This window comes from Eublepharis macularius, chromosome 5 (genome assembly GCF_028583425.1).
Source record: "Eublepharis macularius isolate TG4126 chromosome 5, MPM_Emac_v1.0, whole genome shotgun sequence".
In the NCBI taxonomy this organism is placed as follows: domain Eukaryota; kingdom Metazoa; phylum Chordata; class Lepidosauria; order Squamata; family Eublepharidae; genus Eublepharis; species Eublepharis macularius.
This window is the reverse complement of record NC_072794.1, coordinates 66,875,697-66,902,393: the sequence shown is the minus strand read 5'-3', so window position 1 is coordinate 66,902,393 and position 26,697 is coordinate 66,875,697. Positions and strand designations below refer to the sequence as shown.

The 26,697-nt window shown below is 43.4% G+C and overlaps 1 protein-coding gene across 1 annotated transcript in view; it reads left to right on the top strand.

Annotated features, from left to right (window-relative positions):
* MIGA1 (mitoguardin 1) overlaps positions 1-26,697 on the top strand; it is a 77,089-nt gene that overhangs the window by 11,684 nt on the left and 38,708 nt on the right. Inside the window, exons 6-7 of the mRNA XM_054982027.1 lie at positions 1,101-1,237; positions 2,575-2,698. Of these exons, the coding sequence (XP_054838002.1) occupies positions 1,101-1,237; positions 2,575-2,698 (261 nt within the window). The remainder of the gene's footprint in view (positions 1-1,100; positions 1,238-2,574; positions 2,699-26,697) is intronic.

The window sequence follows — 26,697 nt, the reverse complement described above, 5'->3', positions numbered from 1 at the left end:
TATCTTGGACTTTTTCCAGTCATCTGAGGTTATACAGCAAGCACCTCAGAAGTCCTGCAAGATTCTGCAAGGAGGGGATCTTGTTGATCCAATACCTACCAATCAGGAAGATATGATTCTGGGCCCAACAGAGCAGGGAACCCAAGAAACTCAAGGAATACCTTTGAGAACAGTCCCCCAGTTAATTTGCTGGATTCGAGAACAATTTAAGGAGATCCAAGCTGGATCTCCTACCCCGCACACGGGGATAGATCAATAACTGGACAAATAAAGAAGGCAGGATAACCCATACCTCATGGCTATCTGTCAATGGCTCCATTGCTTTTAGGTCTCTTCTTTACTAAACTTTCATGTACTTTTCTGTCTACAGTGTTACATTGTTTATTGTTATTCTATTGTTGGTGGAAATTGGCTTGTACAAAAACATATTTATCTATTCTGGCTCCAATATAGTAGTTAAAATAGTGAAGATAAATTGATAATATGACTCAATAGTGGCAAGCAATTACTGATTTTAAGCCACAGTGCAGGTGTTCAGGGGGAGGGGGGTGGTCTTCAGAAGGTTCATAAAATGGTCATAATTTTTTTTAATTCCTTGTTATTTTGAAATTTGTTTTTTGTGAAAAATGCTTTTTTATGATGTAACTAGAATAAATATTTTAAAAAACACAACCTTGCACCAGGATTATTTTGCTTAGCCTTAATAAAAGATATTACATACCTTTTATGTTTGACTTTTGCTATGGCCCAAGCGGCTACCTGTGTCTTTACTATGACTTTTAGGGTATCAATTATCTAAAAAGTTTTTATGTACATTTACCTATTTTTTGAAAATTAAGATACAATGGAAGATTTCTAGTTATAATTATTGAATTTGAAAGGATCAAATTCATCTAGACCAAATTTTGAGAACATGGCATAGTCCCTTCTGATCTACTTATGTGGTACAGGCCAGTGTGTCCATATCTTGGGAACAGGTATACTGCAGAAAAGTGACTGCAAAGTAAATAGCTCCAAATGGCTCAAGTAAGTAATTCCCAGATGCATAATAAAAGGAAAGGCAAATTGAAAACTTAATAGCACAGTATATTTATTTCAAGGAATGGAACTTTTTGAAGAGGCACTGCGACGATGGGAGCAGGCACTTACTTTTCGTAACAGACAAGTTGAAGATGAAGCAAACTGCAGTTCCATCAAACTTGGAGCAGGCGATGCTATTGCAGAGGAAAGTGTAGAAGTGAGTAAATAACAAAATTCAGTTGCATCCAATCATTTTATACTGTTTCTATATGTCCATAGTATATTTCAGCTTATAGTGAAGAAGCTAAAATTATTCAGTATTTCCCTTTGTAGAATAGTATCTTTATTGCAGTTTTTCTTTCAAAGTTCAAATGACATTGTATTACCATAAAACCAAAACTTAGATAAAAGTCTTCAAAGTTTCTGCTGTATATCGTTTGTTTTTCTTTTGTTATCCCACTTTCTCCCTCCACCTCCCATTGAGGAAAAAAATTACTGGACTTGGGATGGTTAATGAAAAAGCAGTAGAGAAGGATATAAAATACTGGCCTACTGGTTTCCACTTCCTTTAACAAGGAGATATAAACCAGTAAGCAAAAGAGAAAAATATACTGTTGAAGCAAACCTACTAGCTCCCTTAAACCTTTATCTTTCATAAAGATTTGTTTATTTAACAAAGAGAGATGAAAAATCAAGACAGGAAGTTATACAAGCTCAGGTAATAGAGCTGAAGCTAAAACCAGAGGGTTTGATCCAGATGAAATTGGCAATACTGACACCTCACTACAAACACACACACCCCTTTGTGTTCTTCAGGGTCTCCTCTTTCCTAGGAGCAGCATTCATTGGAAATAAATAAGGCTGTAGTGAGGGGAGGGAGGCAAGAAAGTTCCATTCCAGTTTGCATCCAGCCCCGTGATTCTTTATTTTTCTATTAGGCCCTCTAAAAGCTTCACAGTCTTTCCTGATGTTTGGCTAGTATTCTGTGAGGCTGGTGCTGTAGCCTGTGGCTGCTCCATTCTCTGTCTATGCAAAGCTTGCCTCATTGTCCTTCAGCATCTTCTCTTTTCTCAGAAATCTTATTTTTATTAGCAGCCTCCTATTATTTCCCATCAGGGGAATGCCAGAATCCAGCAGGGGTCCAAATTTTTAGGGTTACAATGAATTATATCCAAATGAGAGAGGTTTGGTACAAATAGGTCTTAAATCTTTTCTCATGTAGAATATATCCCTAATTATTTTGACCAGTAGCAATATTTACTTGAAAGTAAATTGTGCCTTTAGAGTTACTACAAAATCTTCTAGAAATAAGCATGCTGGTATATGTAATTTTCCTGCTCTTTAGTTATGTTTCAGCTTCTGCATTAAATATACATATATTTTGGCATGAGCTATGTGTGAATGCTGTATACTCCTGTTTTGGGATATGGTGCTATATAAATATAATGAATAACTAAAGTAACCCTTGCTGATTCTTATATATCCCAGAATGTCTGTTAGCTGCTTAAATATTAGTGAAGGAATGCATTTACATACTGCAGTTTCTTTCTGTAGGACATAATTAGTGCTGAATTCATTCATAAGCTTGAATCCTTGCTTCAAAGAGCTTATCGTCTTCAAGAAGAATTTGAAGCTTCCCTTGGAGCATCTGACCCAGCTTCCTTTGCTAATGATGTTGGTGAGTGTTTCTGGTTTACATTTGCGTTTTTCTTGACAACATTCTCTGTTGTTCTGGACCACGAATGGGGGAGAGGGGAGGGTTCTCTGGTGGTGACAGAGAGAAATCGGATAAAACTTGCATTTTGATTTCGTTCTGTACAGAAGGTCAGTTTCATATAGGTGATTTGGGTCCCATTGAGGGGTAGCATGTGAAGATGTTTGCTTTCAGAATCTGTATATTGGGACATAATCTTCATAGCTTCTAATCAAGTGGTAGTATTCCTACCACTTAGTCTCCATAGTGTTAATACATTTTGATACAAATTTCAAATCTACAGTTTTCTTGGACCTGAAGTTGATTGTTAGACAACCAGCCCTTTGTCTTTGAGTGGAAACAGAAAGCATAGTAATGCTGTTTCAGATGTGAAAGCAGAGGGGAAAAAAGAAGAGTTTCTTATGTGCAGTACAATACATAGTAAACTGAGATGTGGCTTGCCAGGATATTTATACCAATGCTCCATCTTCCCCTAGGAATTTTATGCTATGTTTGTTCCCTTAGGGATATGGAAAATGGCAGTATTTGCTTGGCAGGCTAATTTGGGCTGCAATGGGCTGCAAATTTAGCTTTGGAGGTGCTTCTGCATGACAATCATATTTCATTGCAACAATAGTAATTTGTCCCATTAAGTCCTTGCGTGGAACAGATTTTGAAAATTTCTGCTGCTCTGCAACTTGCAGAAGACAGCTTGCACAGTGGCATTCTGCAACATTTGTAAAAAGCAGAATTGTGGAGAGCTATGCACAGAAAGGGTTAGCATTTGTATGCACAGATAATGTTGTGTCGTTAACTACAGCTCTAATTTTCATGAGCAAATTGTTTCACCTTTTACAGTTTGCTTAGATAAAATATGAAGCCTTGATACCAAGAATGTTGTGCTGTCTTCGACTGGTTTACTATAGTATGAGCTTCCATGAAAGCTGCTGTCATTTATTTATTTATTTATTTATAAATAAGTAAATTGGCTTTCTCCCCAATGGTGGCCCCAAGCAGGTTACAACATCATTCTCCCCTTCTCCTTTTATTGTCACAACAATCCTGTGAGGTAAGTTAGGCTGATAGTTTATGACTGACCCAAGGTCACCAGCAAACTTCGAAACCAAAGTAAGGATTTGATCCTGGGTCTCCTAGGTCTTATGCTAACCACTTCACCATGCTCCTTCATCTCATAGTGTGAAAGGTAAGAGTGTGAGTTGGGAAGTCTGTACTCCAAAATGCCGCTTTGTAACAAGCCCATTAGAAACAAGCCATTTGCTTCACTCCCTTTGACTAGATCCTGTATGCGTTTCCACAGGGGTAAGAGGGAGAAGGGATAATCTTTCCCAAAACTCTTCCTGACTACATATACCCATCTTGCATGACTTTGCTTTGTGCTTGGACCGGGCATTGCCAGATTTGGGGATCCAGCTCCTGACCTTTGATGGGGAACTGCTAGTGCCTGACTCATCGGTCCGGAGTCTTGGAGTGATACTGGATTCCTCCTTATCAGTGAAGGGCCAGGTCACGGCAGTTGCCCAGTCTGCGTTTTTCCATCTCCTACAGGCCAGGCAGTTTGTGCCCTATCTGTCAACCGATGACCTAACTACTGTAATCTATGCAACAGTCACCTCCAGAATAGACTACTGTAACTCGCTCTATGCAGGGCTTCCCTTGGGCTTGACCCAGAAATTACAGTGGGTCCAGAATGCAGCAGCACATGTCCTGATGGGTATACCATACAGGGCATGTATTACTCAAATCTTCCAGCAGCTGCAGCAGCTGCACTGGCTCCCCGTGGAGTTCTGGATCAAGGTTTTGATTTTAACCTTTAAAGCCCTAAATGGACCGGGACCAGCATACCTGAGGGACCACCTCTCCCTGTATGTCCCCTGGAGAGCATTAAGATCGGAAAATAAGAACTTACTGGTGGTCCCTGGCCCCAGGGAGGCCCGGCTGGCATCAACCAGAGCCAAGGCCGCCTCAGTCCTGGCCCCAACCTGGTGGAACTGGCTGTCAGAAGACACCCAGACCCGCCAAGATCTTATATCTTTTTGGCGGGCCTGTAAGACAGAGATGTTCCACCAGGCATATGGTTGAGGCCAGTCTTTGATTGTTTTAGGAGCCTCCCTACCGGTCTGCCACCAAGGTGGCTATGAAATCATCTGCCCCCCTACAAGCACAGTCACTGGAGTGTTATTAACTGTGCCCCCCTCCCCCTCTTCTGTTTACATTATGATTGGGGAAATTGGAGGAGGCCGCCATCTGACATGTTGTCCACATATGTATTGTGATTTCTGGATTTTTAAATGTATTTAAATGTTTTAATGTGTACTAAGCATTTTATTGTACCCTGCCCTGAGCCCATTCACAGGGAGGGCAAGTTAAAAATTGAATCAATGAATCAATAAAATTTGTCTGTGCAGGTACCCAGCTAAGCCTTTTCATAGAACCAGTAGGGGCTGCTGGGGGGATATTCAGCTTTTTCCAGAATAAAGCTGATGTTATCTATAATGTTTTGCATTTAAATAGTTTAAATTTTATTTCTGCTTGTAATGTGGTTTTTTAAAAATATGCTGCTTTTAAAATGCAGGCCTCTGAGGAAAAATGGTGGCTGGTTGGGTGAATGGAGTGAAATGTGATTGGACAGTAAGCAGTATCCTAGGGGGCAGAGTGAACTCAGAGAAAGTGGATTCTGGTCTAGACAGGTGAGCTGTGTGCGATCTGAGAGTGTCTGTGTGTTTCTGGGAGAAAATATTGTGTCTGGGCAAAGCAGACAACCCGTGTGGAAGCCTAAAAGGGGTTTTATTCTAGTTCAGTCAGGCAATCTATGTGAAGTCTGAACTGTTTGTGTGATTCTGGTCAAAACAGGCAAGCTGTGTGCAGCCTTAGAGCATCTGTGTGTTTCTGAGAGTAATTTATTCTGCCAAGTTCAATGAAACTGCATGTTTCTGAAAGTCTGTATCTGTGTGGTGTGGCCTAAGAAACGTAAACTGTGTGTGTATCTGGGGCAGTCTTGTGTATTTCTGAGAGAGTGATTACTCTATCTACATTAGGCAAACTGTGTGTGCGCCTGAGAGAGGAACTCTATGTATATCTGAGTGAGAGACTGATATAACTAAATCAGGCAAGCTGTGTGGAAAGGTCTGAATGAATCTGTGTCTGTGTGGAGTTTATTTTGTTGGTGAAGACCTATGTGGACAATTCCTTTGTGTGACTAAGGGCCAAAATACAAGTGACGAATAACACAGGTTGGCCCCTTGTCAGCTTCCCTCAAGTTTTGATGGGAAATGCAGGCAGCTTGGCGGAATGTTGGACAAGTGACAGTTGAAAAGTCCATTGGACAGCAGTCAGAGAGCCAAGCTGCAAGACGCCTACATTTCCCATCAGAACTTGAGGGAAGCTGACAAGTGTCCAACCTGTGTCATTCATCTCTTGTAGCTTGGCCCTGAGTCTTTGAAAAAAAGGCTTCAAGAACAGATAACTGTCTTTGAAACCACAAAGCTTAAGAAATAGTCTGAAACCAATATACCAGGGTAGATTTGATTTAAATCAAATAGATTTAAATCACGATATAAATCACGATATAAATCACTAGTCAGTGAGACTAGATTTAAATCATGGTTTTCTACATAAAGACTCATTCTTTTCTACATAAAGACTCCTCGCACTTAGCTTCTTATGTAGTTCTCCCTCTGAGGCGGAGGACATCTTGGGTGATTCCCTTTGCCCAATCAGGGAGGCAGGAAGTCAAGTTTCTTCCTCTTCCTGTCGACTCTGGGAACACCCACTCCTTCAGTTCTTTTCTGCCTCCAGGGAGAGCAACAGCTCTGGCAGATTGCTCTGCCATTTGCCTTAGAACTTTCTAGATTCTTTCAGATCTTATTCCTTTTTATTCTTCCTCTTTTTTCTTCTACCCTCCATTCTTATTCTTCTTACCTCGCTGTCCTTTCTGCTATGCCTTTGAGCGAATATGGATCCAGCAGACTCCGATGGGAGCTTCATGGATGGCGAGGAAGGGAGCCTGATGACCACAGAACTTCCATCAGGAGGCTCTGAACCATCCGGTACCGTCCTGCTGCCACAGCAGGAACGGAATCCCGGCACCTTTCCGGCGTCCGAGCCATGTATTCCACCTAAAAGGAGAAAAAAGCAATCAGACTCCAAGAAAAGCACTGGAACGGCGGTGGCAAAAAAGGCGGGAAACTGCAGCGGAGCCCGCGCTCAGCCGCGTGCGGCGTCCGATGATGCGCTTGCCATCCTCCCGCCGGGAGGATCCACAGCGGGCCCTTCCAGTGAAAATTTGAGTCCACAGCCTACCCTTCTGGAGCAGTTGGCGGCTGGTAATGTACCTGATGGGGCCCCTTTGTCTTCCCAGCCTGACTTCATGACCTTTTTGAGACAAACCATGAGAGAGGAAATTGCTAAGTTCTGCCACTCTCAACCCACTTCGGCCAGTGAGGCAGCCTCTCCTCCACCTTCCCCCCCCCCAACCAGGCACTGTCGCTCCTCCAAGGCTTGGCCTACTAAAGCTGCCCAGAAATCTATCCCCAGTACCTCTAGGGACAGGTTTGAGCAGTGCGGGGGGGGAGTCCCCTTCAGAGACTGAGGAAGGGGAAGAAGGAGAATTTCTTTCTGAAGAGGAGGAGGATGAACTGATCAACATTCCAGATCAGACAGACAGATTGTTTAAAACTGAAGATTATCAATATCTTTTGTCCAAATCTTTGGCTGCCTTAGACCTCCAGGAAGCCCCCCCTGGGGAGGGGGAGGACTCCAAGCAGGGCAAACCCTCCTGGCCTAAAGGCTGCAAGGAATTTTTTCCAAGGGCAGACACCGCGGAAAGAGTTTTTCCCTTCCCTGAATATTTTGAAAGACAGTTAAAAGCTGAATGGGTGGCCCCAGCAGCTAGTAAATCTTATTCTAGTACTGTTAAGAAATTGTATGCCTCACCGACTTATGTTACTGAGTTGTTGCAGGTGCCTCGCATCGACGCCCCGGTGGCCGCCCTCCAGTCATCGGGCCTCTTAGCCGAGGATGGACAAGGCTCTGTTCGGGACAACCTGGACAGAAAGGCAGAAGCGGCTCTTAGAAGGGCACACGAAGCATCAGCTATAGCCATTCGAGCCTCATCCATCGCTTCCATAGTTGCCAGGGCTTCAGTAGTCTGGGTCCGAAAATTAATCCAACTGATTCCTGGGTCCCATAGACGACTTCTAGAGGGGGCCAACAGGATCCTAAAGGCTAACAACTTCCCGGCTGATGCTACCTTGGATGTTCTGACCTTCTCTTCTTAAGCCATCGCTTCCTCAACGGTGGCCAGGAGACTACTGTGGCTACGAGCTTGGCCTGCGGACCTTCGCTCTAAGTTTATTCTCATGGCTTACCCCTTCCAAGGTGACAAGCTGTTTGGGGATGCCCTGGAGAAAGTTCTGGTGGAAACCAGGGACAGAAAGAAGGCTCTACCTAAGACACTTCAGAGACCTGAGAGACGTATATCTAACTCTCAGCCCTTTCGCTCCTACCATACGCTGGCGAGAGGCTGTCAGGACTACAGGAGATCATCCTGGGGCAACACCAAACAAAATTTCAAACGATCCTCCACCGGATCCATAGCCAGTCGATTCAATCAAGCTCGCAGCGACAGGCAGGAGTTTGAAACCAAAGCTCCTAAGTCCTGACTCGGATGGGGGGCCGGTGGGAGGGAGACTACTTCTTTTTCATCAGATATGGACAGAGTCAAGGGCGGATGCCTGGTCCCTGGAAGTAGTCTCCAAAGGATATGTCATAGAGTTCAAGTCTTACCCACTGGAGCGTTACATAAAATCCCCCCTTTGCAAGGACCCTCAAAAAAACACTCATTACCCTGAAAGCAATACAGCACCTTCTAAACATAGCAGCCATAGAACCGGTTCCTCAGAAAGAACAGCGAAAAGGAGTGTATTCAATATTCTTTACAGTCCCAAAGAAAAATGGAGACTGGCGAGCGATATTCGACTTAAAGTTTGTAAACAAATTCATAAGGCTAAAACATTTCCGGATGGAAACTTTATGATCAATCTCCGACGCCTTATGTCCAGAGGAGTTTCTCATCTCAATCGATCTACCAGAAGCATACCTCCATGTGCCTATGCACCCGGCCCATCGTTGGTTCCTGAGATTCTGCGTGGGGGGCTGCCATTTCCAGTTCAGGGCACTTCCCTTCGGACTAGCAACTGCTCCTCGAGTCTTTTCCAAGTTGCTTATCCCATCATGCGCCTGAGGGAAAGAGGCCTTCATGTCCATCCTTACCTCGACAACATACTGATCAGGGCCAACTCCACCGTAAAGTCGATTCAAGACACTGCAGAGACGATCACCAAACTACGGAGCCACAGTTTTCTAATAAATCTGAACAAGTGCTCTCTCACTCCGTCTCAGATATTGCTACACCTGGGTCTGATAATAGACACCAAGAAAGGGAAATTCTTCCTTCCACCTGAGAAAATCCAAAAGACCAAACACCTGGTCAGCAAGGTAATTCGGAGCAGATCATCCTCCCTCATGACACTGTCCAAGTTGATGGGAACACTTGTGGCCAACTGTGAGGTGATTTACTGGGGTCGTCTCCACACCCGATCTCTGCTCACCTTCCTTTGTCCCTTCCAGGCCCAGATCATTACCAAGATGGACAGACTGGTCAGTGTACCATGGAACGTCAGAGAAAGCCTCAGGTGGTGGACACAGAACATGAACCTGTCTCAGGGGAAGATGTTCCTCCCTCCTCGTCATGTGCAACTTTTCACGGATGCCAGCCTCCTGGGTTGGGGAGCGACCCTAGAAGGCCAACTGGTGCAAGGACGATGGTCAGAGGAGGAATCCAAACTCCCCATCAATCTCCTAGAAATACGTGCCATCCGGCTAGCACTTCTACACTTCGATCAAGCTCTCATCGGCAAGAGCATATTGATCCGGACGGACAATACATCAGCCAAAGCTTACATAAACAAGCAAGGGGGAACTCGATCTTCCAAGCTTCACAAGGAAGTAGTCAAGATCCTCTCATGGGCAGAGAACCGTCTGGAAGCTATACAAGCGGAGCATATCAGGGGAGTGGACAATTCACAAGTGGACTGGCTGGGTCATCAGACATTACATCCTGGAGAATGGGCCATCAAGACAGAGGTTTTTCAACACATAGCCTTGCATCTGGGGATGCCAATCGTGGATCTTTTCGCCTCATACACGAACCATCAGGTGCGCAGATTCTTCTCCAGATACAGTCACCCGAGGGCAGAAAACATGGATGTGCTCACCTCGTCGTGGCCCAAAGGCCTTTTGTATGCCTTCCCACCAATTCCAGTGCTGCCCAAGCTCCTAAGGAGGATCGCCGAGCAGACAGAGGAGGTGATACTGGTCGCCCCATGGTAGCCGAGGAGACCATGGTTTTCGACAATCCTGGATCTGGCAATATCGCCACCTCTCAAACTGCCAACCATTCCGGACCTTCTACACCAGGGCCCAATTTGGCACCCACACCCAGAGTGGATGTGTTTGACCGCGTGGAAATTGAAAGGGATTCGTTGATCAAGCATGGTTACCTACCCCAGGTGGTTCGTACCATAATGGCATCCAGGAAAGCCTTCACCATTCGGATGTATAACACCGCCTGGAAGGCATTCGTCCGGTGGTCCAGGAGGAAGAGGGTGCATCATTTGAATCCTTCCTTGTCAACTATCCTTAGTTTTCTGCAAGATGGCTTAGACTCCGGGCTCAAACCGGTGACCTTACGCAAACAAGTTGCAGCATTGACCTCGGTTATACCTTCCCTTGAAGGTTTCCCATTGTCCACTCACCAACACGTACAACGTTTCATCAAGGGAGCTAACTTCCTTAGCCCTCCTACTATTCATCATTTTCCATCTTGGAGACTACACATAGTCCTCTCAGCCTTGACCAAAGCCCCCTTTGAGCCTCTTAGGACTATTTCGTTGAAGTGGCTTAGTCAAAAAGTCATCTTTCTGATAGCAATTACATCGGCTAGAAGGATCTCGGAGTTAGGTGCCCTATCGATTAAACCAGATCTTTGTATTTTTCACAAGGATAAAGTGGTTCTTCGTACTGACCCCTTGTTCATGCCTAAGGCTAGCTCAAGATTTCATAGAGCACAAGAATTATATTTGCCGTCCTTCTGTCCTAACCCAACTCACCCTAAGGAGAGGGAGTGGAACACTCTGGACGTCCGGAGGTCCCTCAAAATGTACCTCTACAGGAGGGAGGTCTTCAGGAAATTGGACTCTCTCTTTGTCAACGTTTCAGCACCTAACCTCGGGGGGGAAAATGTCGGCGGCTATCATCGGAAGAAATATCCGATCGTGCATTACATAATCGTACTGAATGGGCAATAGAGAGATTCCCAGTGGCATCACGGCACACTTGACTCGAAGTGCGGCAACCAATGCGGCCTTGTTCAACAATGCGTCAGTGGAAGAAATCTGTAGAGCAGCCACTTGGTCATCTGTGTCCTCTTTTGTGAGGCATTACAAGCTGAACCTATACGACTCCGTAGACGCGGCATTCGGACGAAGAGTGTTGCAACACATGTTTCAGGACAAGGAACATATCCCACCCTATAGAGAGTGACTGCTTTGGGAGCACCCAAGATGTCCTCCGCCTCAGAGAGAGAACGGACCTTTGGATACTCACTGAGAAGGGTCCTTCTCCTCTGAGAAGCGGAGGACATCTTGCCCTCCCATGTTTTTCTCCTCGTCCTTACTGTGCCTATCCTTTATTTCTTACGTATCGATGTTTTGCAACTCTCTTGTCCTATATTTGTTCTTGCTTCTTGACCTCTTTACAGTGTGTATGTATTATAGAATAGGAAAGACTGCTGTTGGGAGTCACCCGAACTGAAGGAGTGGGTGTTCCCAGAGTCGACAGGAAGAGGAAGAAACTTGACTTCCTGCCTCCCTGATTGGTCAAAGGGAATCACCCAAGATGTCCTCCGCTTCTCAGAGGAGAAGGACCCTTCTCGGTGAGTATCCAAAGGTCCGATCTATTCTGCTCCCAACAATCTTCTATTCATTGAATTTTTTTAAACTTAGCACTTAAGAGGTAAGGGGTAGGTTCTGTATACAAAGATTTTCAAAGGAACAATGGGATTAAGGTCTTTTTCTCAATTGTGTTAGTTTATTTTATAACCTTTTTGCTGTGAAGAAGAGACGTGATCTCTGTAGACACAAATTCACAGTTTTGAGAACTGTAAAACCAAGCATCTGTGATAATATCTTCTAGATAGAAAATTTGCCCAATAATCTTACAGAAACCTCTAGAACAGCATGACATTGTGAATGGATTAATGGGATTAGTTTACCAAAAAAATTAAACATTGCATGAATATACAGCTTCATGCTACATAATTAAAAACTAATCCTTATTTCATGATGATAACCTCTGGATTATAATGTATCTTGAATAGGAAACTATCTTTAGATTTTTCCTCAAAAACATTTTATTTAAAAAATCCGGTTTAAATTTTAAAAATCCAGTTTAAAAAAAAAATCCAATCATTGATTTTTATCTACCCTGCAATACACTTATCAAAACTCTGCAGCCCTCAAGTTTATATACCTATAAATAAACTCTTTTGTTTAAGAAAAAAATCCATTTTTTTACCTCGCAACCACCCTTATGAGCTGACTGTTCTGTCAAGCTACTATTTAATGTGTACAACAGAAGAAAAAGAAGTGAAGAAGGCACAGCCGTAGAAGTACTTGTAAATTACATATATTCACAAAACATAAATACAAAGTCCACAGTCACTATAGCGATGGCGTTCAAAATCTAGCCGAAATCAATCTTTCACCAACACAGTGGGTAAGTATGCAGTTCTAAGAAATTCAAGCTGTGGCGTAACGCGTTGTCGGAAAGGACAGCGCCTAGAGCAGGTAGGTGGCAAGGCAGGTAGATGGCAACGAGTACGAGCCATCGCAAGGGTGATTAAAATAGTGCTTGACAATGCTTTGAGTAACAACTTTATTGATCAATCTCTGCACCGAACCTTGCTAAATTTAGATCCAAGGGTCCCAGTTTTCTACTGTTTACCCAAAATCCATAAATCCTTACAATCCCCCCCCCCCCCCGGGAGGCCTATAATATCAGCCTGCAATTCGGTATTGGAACCATTGGCTATCTACATTGACCGCTTGTTACAACCTGCCGTTAAAGGCGTACAATCCTTCATTCAAGATACCACTGACTTCATTCGACTAATAGAAAACATAGACGTCCCTGAGGGGGTCCAGTTACTCACCATGGACGTCCAGTCATTATATACGTCTATTTCCCATCAGGATGCCCGAACGGTGATTGAGAAAGTGCTCAACCAACGCCCCCTACTAGTTTCCTCCTGGATCTGTTGGACCTTATCATGGAAAGGAACTATTTTAGGTTCGACTCCCAATTTTTCTGTCAGATTAAGGGAGTCACTATGGGGTGTCCAGCGGCTCCTAGTGTTGCGGTTCTATATATGGCAAACTTAGAAGAACAGTTTATTTACAATAAAACATCTAATCCCTTCTATAGGGAGGTTATTTGCTTCAGGAGATATATTGATGACATTTTTTGCATTCTTCGTCATATGGATCAGGTAGAGGGGTTCATGAGATGGATCAATGGGATCGACTCTAATATTAAATTTACACATCAAAGTAGTTCGGAACATCTTCCTTTTTTAGATGTGGTTGTGTTTAAACAGTCAGCCTGTTCACCTGGGGTCAAACCCTATAGAAAACCCACAGGCAGAGCTGCATATCTGGAATATACGTCCCATCATAGATCAGTTTTGAAGAAAAACATACCGGTGGGACAGTTCCTTCGTATTAAAAGGAACGCGACCGTCCAACAAGATTTTCTGAAAGAAACGGCACGGATGGGTGCAGCATTCAGGGCACGCAATTACCCTAGTTGGGTTGTAAATCGGGCCATCAAAAAGGCTGAACTAACCCCTCGATCCCGTCTACTCACTTATAGAACCCGGGACCAGAGTCATAACAGGATCACCTGGGCCATCGATTTTTCTCCTGTATCAGGAGCCATCACTAATGTCATCAGGAGAAACTGGAACATACTTACTAATCTACCAGGATGCGACGATCCACCTCAAATTGGCTACCGGAGAACCAAGAGCCTGAGGGACCTGTTGGTGCATTCTGACTTTAGGGAAGCGACTGAGGAAAATGACCTTCCAACAGGCCACTTCCCCTGCGGTCACTGCAGTGTATGTAATTTTTGCATTGACTTGAAACATATTCTTCATCCGTCCACTGGCAAACCGCTTTACTCCAGGTCATTTTCTACATGTAGCACTCCCAACATTTATCTCCTTCAATGTAACTGTGGTCTCCTGTATGTAGGATGCACCACCTGCCCAGTTCGCCATCGTATTCATGAGCATATTTCCAGAATTAAAAATCATAACCTCGACACACCCCTCTACCAACACTTCCACTCATCACATTCAAATGATAGAACCTTTAAATTCTCGGTCTTGGAGACTATACCAAAACCAGGCTACCATCGTAAGTCTCTTTTTCAAGCCGAAATTAGATGGATCTTTCACTTAGATACTATGATCCCTCATGGTCTTAACCATGACATTGATTTTTCGTCTTTCTTATGAAGTGTGATTTCATTCAATTCCCTCCTTAAAACAACTCCTTCTCGCTCCCTTCTGTGTCTCGTCTCCTTCCCCCCCCTTCCCTCCCCCCCTTTTTCTTCTACTTGTTGTCCTCCCCGCTTTGGATTAAGAGACATTGTAATTTTATGAAAACTATTTATTATAAAATTGTATGTATTGTCTGTTGATGTTGTCGGTTTTAATAAGGTGACAATCAATACCGTAATTGATAAACTCTAAACAGGGATAAGTGTAATAGGACCTTAATTGATCTGACAGCCCTTATATTTTGGGCGTGTTCCATTTAATTAATTGGGTGGTACATTTAAACGAAAAGGGAGGGACCGGGATTTCACTTGACAACTAATGGAGCTATTGATGCGGAATGGTGATTGAACCGAACTAATTTACTTCTTGATGTAAGTAACTGAATGGCGTGTGATTGTGTAATATTTTTGTGCTATTGGCGTGATATCTGCAGTACTACTGTGAATTGTCAATTTCAGACATTGTGGCCTGAAGAAAGATGTTTTGGTCTGAAACGAGCGAAGAGAAACTGCCGGCTCGTACTCGTTGCCATCTACCTGCCTTGCCACCTACCTGCTCTAGGTGCTGTCCTTTCCGACAACACGTTACGCCACAGCTTGAATTTCTTAGAACTGCATACTTACCCATTGTGTTGGTGAAAGATTGATTTTGGCTGGATTTTGAACGCCATCACTATAGTGACTGTGGACTTTGTATTTATGTTTTGTGAATATATGTAATTTACAAGTACTTCTACGGCTGTGCCTTCTTCACTTCTTTTTCTTCTGTTGTACACTTTATGTGGAAGTGAAACACACACCCCTTCCTTTTCCTTGTTTAAGCTACTATTTAACACAATCCTATTTAACACAAACTACAACGAGGAGGTCTATGGCAAAAGCCTTTGGTGGCAGCAAAAATCTTTTGAGGGAGTTGGGGAGGTAGCAATATATAGGTCATACAAACACAGAAGAAAAGGTGTTCTTGAGGTAACTGCTTGGGTAGAGTAGAAATATAAGGAGTGTTTATTAGAACTAGGGCCCTCCTGAGGTATAAGTTCAATTTAAGATCTAAAGCCAAAGCTATAGGGCTTAAAAGGTTTAAAAACAAACAAACTATTATAGGGTGGATAAAGGATGAACAAAAATATTACAAGAGGATAGTTACAGTTAGGGGTGTGTGCTTTGGGTTCCTGGTTCGGGGGAAAAACCCAAACTGGGCCCGATTTGTAAAGATTCAGTATTTCTGAATCAGGGCCAGTATGATGGCCTTGATTCGGAAATACCGAATCAAACCTTCCCGAAGCAATTTAGATTGCTTCGGGGCCTTTAAGAGTGCCGGGCCTCCCGCCCTCCCACCACCACACCACTTAACTGGGGCAATCTTCTTGCGGAGGCGCGGGCAACAGTGGCGTTTGCTGCCGCCCTGCCAGCCACCACTTCTGCCGCCACTTTGGCCTCTTGGGCGGCAGTGGCGCTCACTGCTGCCCTGTGCTGCTGGCCACCACTTTGGCCTTTGTGGCGGTGGCAGCGGTGCTCACTGCTGCCCTGTGCTGCCGGCCACCGCTTTGGCCTTTGGGCAGCGGCAGCACTGGCAGAAACGGCCGCCCTGCCAGCCGCTGCAGATGCTGAATTGCCAGCAGCAGTGTTTGCAGCCGCCCTGCCGGCCGCCACAGAGGAGTCTGCAGCAGTGTGGGCAGCAGCAGCATTCACTGCTGCCCTGCCGGCCACCACAGAGGCCAGGGTGGCAGTGGGGGCGGCAGCAGTGCCACCTCTGGTGTTCGCTGCTGCAGAGGCCGCGGTGGCACAGGAAGCGCAGGCACTGGCTGCAGCCTTCCCAGCCGCCCTGTGGGCTGCCGCAGCAGCAGGAAGTAAGTGGGGTTGGAGGAAGGGGGGCTCAGGGGAAGGTGGGAATCTCTCTTCAGTATGCTCTGAAGCATACCGAAGCGATTTCCGAAACCCAGACCGCCGCTTCGGGTTTAGGGTTATTCCGAATCATTTTCCTGCTTCGGGTAAATCTGAAGCGGGAAAACTGAATCTTTTCCCCGCTGCACACCCCTAATTACAGTATCCAACCTCTCATCTGCAATATGGAGTACTGGCATATTTTAAAGGTTATTCTCAAGGATTACTAAAACAACATCCATGTATCACTGAAATCTAAAGTCCTTTAGAAATGTTTATTATTATTGTTGTTTTAGTAATATTAGTAGTAATAGTGTGCTAAAAATGAAATCTGGCCCTCAAGTCATAGTTGACTTATTGCGACCCCTGGTAGGGTTTTCATGGCAAGAGATTGACAGAGGTGATTTGCTATTGCCTGCCTCTGCAACCTTGGTATTTGTTGGAGGTCTCCTATCTAATTACTAACCAAGGCTGACCCTGCTTAGCTTCTGAGATCTGACAAGATCAGGCTCTTCTGGGCTAGCCAGGTCAGGGCAATATCGTGTTAAATAAACTCCAAATTATTTCACTTTCAAAATATTTAAAAGCAGCAGGGGGCAGCATTGTGGTTAGCTTACCAAATTACTTTTCATATTATGAATCTGATTGATTTGGGGAAGCTTGAATTAACTGATAAAAAATACTGTTCCTATTACAAAGCAGGTTTGTTGATCAATATTGGTTTCTCAGAAGTGCTAGTGCGTTTTAAAATAATTACAACTGCAGTGCTCGACTGAGACCTCTCATGCTGTTGATGTTAAAGTTGGAAGTAGACATTATTTTCCCCATAAGTTGCCATTGGAAGTCTGCATGCCACGAGTGTATTAATACCTCTTGGTATTAATCTATGTGGAATTTCTGTATGTTGGGTTAGTTTCTATAGAGGATTTCTGTGGACGGAAAGGATTTCTGTGCAGAGCATGACTTTCTCACTCCCCCAAGGTTGCCACAGTCCATGGGGATAAAAGCAAGGGGGTGGGGGAATCATTGTGAGGAGCATGCCAGTAGGGCATTACTTCATGCATGTGCACATGCAGCGCTGGGAATGACGTAATTCCCAGCATGATGCAGGAACTTCCACTACTGTTCCCATACCTCCCCCCACCCCGCTGGTTAGGTGAGAGGTGGCAGGGGCAGATGCTGGGAGCAGGGGATCCCCAACCCCACCCTACCCCTCATTGCAATCCCTAACACTTGAAATATTGCTCCTGGGGAACAGGGGATCCCTAGGAATAGCATGAACAGGAAGTTGAATGTCTGTAGGAAAAGGAAATTAAAAAAAATTGCCTCCCACAACCTACTGTTCTCAGAATGAACAATTAATGATATATTTAAATATTGTACACAGAAACACTTCTGAAATGTCAAATTTCATAACTTTTTTATAAATAGTTTATAAGCTGGAAGTATGACAGCCACCAGAGGTCAGCAATCCATCTGTTATTTCTGATGACATTCTAACTGCATGTTCACTGACACACTGGTTAAATTTAGCTAGTTTTCTGGCACATTTTCTGAACAGCTGTTATTGTAAGTCAGTAAACAGAAAGGGGCTTAGATGTCAGCTCTGATGCTTGAAGTCACTCTGATGTACATTGCCATTGGAATTTATCTGCATGTCAGCTGTTGGATGTCAATTTCCTTTTTAAATTCTTCTTTCTTGCAGAGTCAGTCAGCCTTGGCTGCAAATTCTAATTTTATACAGATTGAATGTACTCTGTCTTTCACTGTATCTTCTGGTAGTTAACTCATTCTTCCTGTATATCTTTCAAGTAAAACATCCTTTTGATACAGTTTTTGAAATACACTAGTCCTTGTTCAGATAAAAGAATGTCATTAGGTACAAAGAGAATGTTACAAGAAGTCGATGTCTGTAGTGACTGCTTTTCTGTTCTTAAGGAAAAAGAGAAACACATGCCAGATGCTTCAGGGCAGGGGTTTTGAGATTTCAGGGGGGCCATGAACATGGATGGGGAAAATTACATCTTTATTTTCACTAATCTAACTGAAATTATGCATTTTATTTTATGCATTTAAAAACATTAGTCTGAGAAGTGGTACATAGGCTTCATCAGACTGCCAAAGCGGTCTGTGGCACAAAAAAAGGTTAATTATCCCTGCTTCGGGGCAAGAAATAAACTCATTTGGGGGCAGGGTATGGGTTGTGTCTGATATATTTTTAGTATGTTTTTTGTGACTGGTATAGCTGTTAAACATACCATGGTTTCAGTAACCTTAACTGCAGTCCTTAACTTTGAGGTAGCACTGAGTAAGCTAGTGATAATGTCATTCTGTTTTGTTTGAAGAACCTTGATTTTTATGAGTAGTTAGTTTCCAGAGATTATTATTTTGTGTTCCGTGCATTTAAACTAAACTTCAGTCAGAAAAGCCCCAAGCAGGTGACTTGGTGGTAATAATCTTGCATTAAAACAGCTTTTGTTTGAGATTAATAGGCTTTCCTGCATAGTGGAGTGAACAGGAGGATATTAATTGATCAACTTTGTAAAGCCCACAGCCATGGTTGAGGACTGCAGCATGTGATGCAGAGAGATGAAATATGTGAGTGAACCCTGAACTTTTTAAAAAACATGGTACACACTCAGTTCAATGCTGAATAAACTCACAGTTATCAGGACTTTTGTGCTAGAGACCTGATGTTTTATATTGCAAAGAGCTCTACTGATATTTCTGCATTGTCCTGGCTAAGTATTAGTAGATTAAGATATTTGGAATATGTGAATTGTCTGGGCTCTGCATGGCCTTTGTATTTTGAAGGAACTCTTTTCTCCTTTTGTTTAACTTTTCTTGCTTTGAAGCCGAACCTTAGGGTAAAGTGTGGAGTGAACTCTAGCTGCTTACGTTTACTACAGTGGCCTTGAGGGAAAAAATTATATTGAGTTGATGAAATGACTGCGAAAGATTGGTTATGGTTATTTGGCAAGTCAAAAACATACTTTACTACTGAACGGAAGCCATGTATTACTTTTGATGTTTCTGGCTAAATCTTGGAAGTTCTGGCCTTAAGGCAGATGGAGGAGAGATGTGGAGTTTTATCTGCAAAGTCCTGAACATTTTTTAAATAAATAGGTTCCAATCTGAGCAAAAAAAAAATTTTTTTCTTTAGTCAATTAGCATTTGAATGAAAACCAGCAATAAAACCTCCAAGCAACTGTGCCCCATGATATTTTCTTATGGCTTTTGAAGTTACGTTAAGATGTACATTTTAAAAATACCCAGTTCTTTCCCTCTTTGGGACTTTGTTTTCATTATCTTAATTTGTTTAGTGCTAAAAACCTATTTACTGTAAAGGTACAACATCCCCCTATCCCCACATCTGTGATTAAAGTGGATTTTTTACACGAAAGTTCACCAAAAGTTTAAAGTTCACATATTTATCAGCGAAAACATAATATATTTCTTTATAGGGTAGCAACCTGTATGGATGTATTTGTGAGACTGGTTGTATTGCAAAAGAACAGGTGTATACCATATTGAAAATTGGTTCTTTAAGTGAAAGGACATACTCTAATGTCTTATCTTCATATATCCAATTATCATATTGTGTGAGATTTTCCAATGGAGAGCAGAGCTTACCTAAAGTATACTCATGGATAGACATGGGCACGAACTGGAAAAAAAACGAACCATGTGATTCATGGTTCGTCAAGTTCCATGAACCAAGAACCACGAACTGCCACGAACTTTTCCCAGTTCATGACTTGGTTCATGGTTTTGTGGCATTTCAAACACCCCACACCAGCTGCTGAAGCTGGTGTGGGATGTTTGAAACTGACAGCCCCCTTCTCCTGTCCCCGGAAAGTGTCAGGAAAAGCCAGCGCAGGGCGTTTGAAAGTCGCAGCCTTCCCCTGTCACTTGCAAGCAGCAGGGGAAGGCTGTCAGTTTCAAAACACCCCGTGCTGGCTTCATCCGATCAGGTGAAACCAGCATGGGGCGTTTGAAAGTTGCAGCATTCCCCTGTTGCTTGCAACCGGCAGGGGAAGGCTGTCACTTTCAAAACACCCCACGCAGGCTTCATCCAATCAGGTGAAGCCGGTGTGGGGTGTTTGAAACAGACAATCCCCTTTGCCTTCCGCTTGCGGGTGGCAGGAGAATGGGGCTGTCACTTTCACACACACCCCACGCCCTTCTGTGCTCTCCCTGAATCGCGGGGCGGAGTTCCCCCGTCTCCACGATCCAGGTGGAGTTTTCAATGCAAGCAGCAGCCAGAGCCCTCTTCCACTCTCTGCCTGGATAGCGGGGAGGGGGCAGGGATCTCCCCCCTCCTCACAATCCAGGGAGAGTTTAAAAAGTGCTCTGGCCACCACTTGCAAGCGATGGCCAGAGTTCCCTTATAATCCCCCTGGATCGCAGGGAGAGGAGGGGATCTCCCATCCTCCGCACAATCCAGGGGTAGTTTGAAAAGTGCAGTGGTCGCCGATTGCAAGCGGTGGCCAGAGCGCCCTTCCGCGCTCCACCTGGATCATGGAGAGGTAAGCAGAGGGCGAAGGGAACAGCCTGCAGACTTGCAGCCCCGCCGCTGCCATTCCCTTCACCCACTGCAGAAGCGGCCTGGGGATTCCCTGGTTGTTTCCACAGTAGGCGAATGGAGTGCCTGCTAGCTGCAGGGCTGCGGGCCTAAGCTTGAAGCCCTGCCGCCGCTGTACCCTTTGCCCTCTGAAGAAGCAGCCAGGGGATTCTCTGGTCGCTTCCGTGGTGGGCGAATGGAGCACCCAGCTCCATGGAGCGCCACCATTCCCTTCACCTGCTGCAGCCTCACCACCACTGGCGGCAGGAGAACAGGGCTATCAGTTTCACACACCCTGCACTGGCTTCAGCCGAGCAAGCAGGGTGTATGTGTGAAAGTGACAGCCCCCTTCCCCTGCTGCTCGCTGGGAGCAGGAGAACAGGCTGTCAGTTTCACACGCCCCGCATCGGCTTCAGCTGATCGGCTGAACCCAGCACGGGGGTGTGTGAAAGTGACAGCCCCCTTGAGTGGGGCTGTCAGTTTACCGCTCACGACTCTCACGAACTGGGCAGGAAAAGTCATGGAGTTCGTTGTTTTCATGAACCATGAATTGGCCCAGTTCATGCGTTTTTTTACTTCGTAATGCGATTCTTGCCCACCTCTACTGATGGACTGTCGTCCAGAAACTTCAATCATAGATATTTTTTGTGAAGTTAATTTTTTGTCTATCAGGTAAAAATTGAGGCCAGTCTTGTCGAAAAATCAGGGATACAGTTCTCTCTTTCACTTCAGACCTTTTTGAAAATGTTTATGTAAGTGTGGGGCCCACACAAAGTTTCATCAACATCTTCCTATTATAGACAGCATTTTCTACTCACAGGAATTTGAGATGAATAGTTAAAGAATGTAAAAAAAAATAGTCAGAATTAACAATAACTTCCTGGGACTACTAAGAGCCTGAACTGTGCCAGAATCAACATAACTGCAGACACAACAGTTGGGACATAGAGAAGGGAGAACAGCTTGGCAAGAAGAAATGCGGTGTCAGTAATGTTATGACAGTGCTGGGTTATGAAGGCAGTGCAGTATGTTGAAACTTTGCATTCTGCCAGAATTCTCTACAAGCATTCTACCAAAATGAGGCTAGTGGAGGGGTTGGGACAGGGAGACAAACCAGCTGGGGAATGAATTCTGTTGGTAAAGGAGAATGATGAGCTGAGATTTATTCCTGGAAAAGAACTATTGCTGTGATTGTATAGGAGACAGTGGCTCAATTCAGATCTGGTTGGTGGAAACTATAGTGCAGAACCCAAAACCAGAGATTCCAAACATACAGCAAGCAAGCAATGGTTTACAGCTGTTCATCTGCTTCCTGTTCTCTCAGTGCTTGGCTTCCAGTGTTTGCTCCAATTCCCGAGGTTCAGCAGTCTCTGTGGGTGGAACAGTGGCCTTAACTATGATTTTTCCGTTCAGACATCACATAAAACAATGGCTGGAAAAACAACTTCATATCATGAGTTTTGGTTAGTTGACAGATTTTAAAAAAACCTGGGTTGTCAGTTCAGATATCCTTAATTGTGTCTTTGTATGTGGACATGGATTTCTACCCATGGAAAATGGCTCTCTGGTGAATTTGTGTCTGCAGTTTTGTTCTTTAAACTGGCTTTTGATTTTTCTTGGAAATACCAAGAAAAAAATTAGCAAGCTAAAAGGTGAATGGCTTTTGATATGCTGGACCCAGAACCGAGACCTTCATATCACACTGTGTGTATGCGATCAAGAAAAATGTGTTCTTGGCTGATGTAATGACTGAAAGGCTCATTGTTCAGAACTAAAGAAGGGGCACTTTCCTGAGAGTAAGCACTATTGAATAAGATGGGGCTTACTTCTGAGTTGACATCCTTAAGAGTGCTCCCTAAGTTTCCTTCCATTTCTCTCTGTGTGCCATGGTCACAATGCAACCTTGTGTGCCTAGGAAATGTGTTCCCAGCACAGAACTTACAACACACAAATGCATCAGCTACAGCCTATGCCTTTTTTTTTACTGCAGCTTCCATTCTGTGGAATGTGCTTTCTGGGGAGATAAGGGGACTTTTAGGAGGCTCTGCAAGGTCATTTTATTTGCCAGGGATTCTAATAGTACAAAAACTGCAGATATTTTTTTAAGGTGGAAGGGCATATTTAGGGTTTCATTTTATACATTTTAAACTGTTAATAAGCCTCTTTGAGACACAAGGAAAGGTAGGATATAAATGTTTTAATCAATAAGTTTTAACATATAGCTAGACCCTTAGAGAGCCTAGTACCCTAGGGTTGCTAAAATGGAATCCTTTTGTTTTGTTTTTTTTAGAAATGACTAATACACGATTGATTTTCAGTTTGACTACAACTTCTGTCAAAGTGATTCCATTAAAGAAGATAGCAAGATTCTTAGTAGCCTCAGCACGCTGGGTTTGCACTCGTTGATGATTATAGACTTACTGTATTGTAATTTGAATTGATGTATAAGTAGCAGTCATATTTACTTTCTAGTTTTTAAGTTATTACTTGACACTGGCAATATATATGTGCAACCTTTGTCCCCTTTGAATTTTTGGGATTTGACAAAAGTCCCAAAAATTTGACAAAAATTTGACATCACAAAAGTGATGTCACATCCTTGCTAGGCTTCATCCCCAAAGTCCCCAGGTATTTTCTTAGACCTAGAAACCCCATCATTTTTATTGAAAACATGAAAGACATGGAAAGAAATAAGGAAGGAAAAAAGGAAAATGGAGGGAAAGACATGGAAAGAAAGAAGGAAAGGGAGGGAAATAAACTAAACTAAAATGTATGGCCACAATGATACTGAGAGACCTCCAGGAGCCGCACAATATGTCTAGAAGAGCCACATGTGGCTCCTGAGCTGCAGTTTGGCCACCCCTGCAATAGGGTATGGTAGGTGCAGATTTTAAAACTATCAGAAACCCAAACACATAAATGAAACCTTTCTGAATTAAGGCGTAAGAATTAATGACATCTTTAGCAATGTCCAACTACCCAGTAGGAGCATGTCTACATCAGCAGACAGTACCTAATAACCTAGTTTATAGTCTCTGTCCCTTATCTCTTTGAGCTATTTCTTATGACACAGCCCTATAATCTGAGTAAAAAGCCCTCCTGAATAATAGATTGTGGAAAGCCAGGAAAGTGGAAGCTTTCCTGATCTCCCAGGACAGGCCTTTCCACAAGGCTGGAGCTACTTCAGAAAAAGCGCACTTATGGGCAGTTGTTGATTTATCCCGACTGCAAGGTGTTATCTGCAGAAGGCCCTGTTCAAATGAACCAAGCTGCCATGACAGAACATAAAGAGATGTTTGCACAGATATGAGGAGCCTAGGCCAAAGACCTAAATTTCACAAACAAGCTTTCAGGTGATTTATAGCACATCAAGTAAGGCATCTACTTGGATGGTTACACAGATAACATGTTCTTTCACAATATTTGAACTGTTAAAAATAGTTGCTTGCTTACTTTCAAATCTGTATTCTATTAACCTTTTTAGCTGTGATGATACATGAATCCTGAGTAGCAGATATTGTCTAAGATATTCCCTTAGAATCCTGGAGACAGATTTGGACCAAGCCTTCACTCGCATGTGTGTGTGCACTAAAAATAAAGAGACCAAGATTAATTGTTGGCACCAGACACCAACTACAAGACATAAAATGCCTAATGCTATGCCTGATAGGTGCTGGACTGCTGGTGACATATGTGGTGGCTGTATAATACAGCATTTTAAACTAAAAAATCCAAGATATCTACAAAATTACCAAGCAAACCTCATTCTTCTAAAACTTGGAGATACAAAACAATTTTATAAGGATTTAATTGTTCTGTTCATAATTGGTTAGAATATGCTACTGACTGGAAAAAATTACATCTTTTATCTGTGTATTCCTGGTACCAGAGATTATAGGGTAACTTTTGTTACTAGAGAAAGTAATGTATCAACTAACATTGGCACAAGGAATGGCCAATATAGAAAAAGTCTCTCAATAATCAGCACAGTATATTTAAATCTACATCCTATTCCAAATATACAGTGGTCCACAAAATGGCCTGGGGGCTGTCAGAATATTTTTAATTGATATCTTGTGGGCATTTACATTTACAATAATTTCTGCTATTTGTTCTGCTGTACTGGACCTAATATTACTAAAAATAGCCATGTACTATTGTAAACCTGCAGTGCCTTTAAAGAAATACCTTCTTCAATATTTATACAAAATGTCTGATAAAATGTATGCTCATATATGCTACTTAAAAGCCACTGCTGCCACCTATTTATCCAATAGGAGACCCGGGTCCAGCAGCACCCCCAAGCTATAAACCTACTCCTATAGGGGGAGTGGAACCCCATCCAGAACAGGAGACATCCCAGTTCCTCTCCACCCAGCAGCATCTCTATTTTATCAGGATTAAGTTTCAGCTTCTTAGCCCTCATCCATCTTAAAACTGCCTTCAAACACCTGTTTGCAGTTTCCACAGCCTACCTAGTATCTGTGGAAAGCACAAGATAAAGCTGAGTGTCATCTACACACTGGTGGCAACTCAGCCCAAATCTCTGGATGACCACTTCCAGCACTTCACATAGAAATTAAAAAGTATGGGGGACAAGATGGAACCTTGTGGGACCCTGTATGCTAGACGCCAAGGGGCCATGCAGCAGTTCTCCAGCACCACACTCTGAAACCTACCTTTGAGGTAGCACCAAAACAGCCACAAAAGGTGCCTCCAAGTCCTATCCCTGAGAGGCAGTCCAGAAGGATACCATTATTGATAGTATCGAAAGCCTCCAAGAGAATGAACAGGTTGCACTCCCCTGTCTATCTCCCAGTGCAGATCATCTACCTTGGTGACCAAGGCCATTTCAGTCCCACAACCAGACGTGAAACCAAACTGGATCTGCTTTATTCAGGAATCCCTGAAGTTGTCCAGCCACCACTGTCCTGTGTGACCAAAGTAGGTTTCTTAGGAGAGGATGTACCTCTGCCTGCTTCAGGGCAGGGGTGACCACCCTTTCTCTCGAGGTATTTACTGTCTTTTTGGTTCCTCTCACCATGATCCTTTGATCCCTGCCCCCCAACATTCCTTTCAGAGGTGAAGGGAGATTTGGAGCTTCAAAAACACAAACACACAAGGATCTTTTACAAAGATCCTTAGTGGTGTTTGGGGAGGGCTAGTCCCCCTTTGTACCTGAAAATCACTCTGAGTTGGGGATAGAGGGTGGAGATTGACCTTTGAAGGTCCGTAACACGGGTAGTACTCAGAACCCAATTTCTTTCTCCTCCTAAGAATCTTTTTGCAGATCCCAAGATTGCTCCCCTTGCCATCAAATGGAAAATGAGGAGATAAAAGGTCTTTGCTTACAACTACATGGAGAAGCTTGAAGGGATTACATGCATCTTTATAATGAATGATCTTAATAGCTAAGCCCCTCATGGGTCTTGGTGGATGTGTCAAAGAGAATGAGAAAGAACTTTATTTCATTTTTAACTTGAGTGTTTAAAGTAGTTTTTGATGTACTAAAAAAGTGTAACTTAAATTGGCACCAATCTTTTTGTCACTTTTGTTTGTTTCTTTAAAACATTTTTAGCTGCCTTTCCACCCAAATGGGGCCCACAAGTTGGTGAACATTTGAACATTAAAACATTGAAAATAATATAAACATATAAACAAACAACACCAAAACCATGAAGGATGACCAGTAACAGTTATTGCAGGTACGGCAAACCAAAAAAGTCTTCACCCACTTTTAATGTCACCAGACCATTTGAAACTTTTAAGTGATTAATCACATTGTCATTATAAACCAACTATATTAATGCATGTGTTTAATTTGGGTGACTAA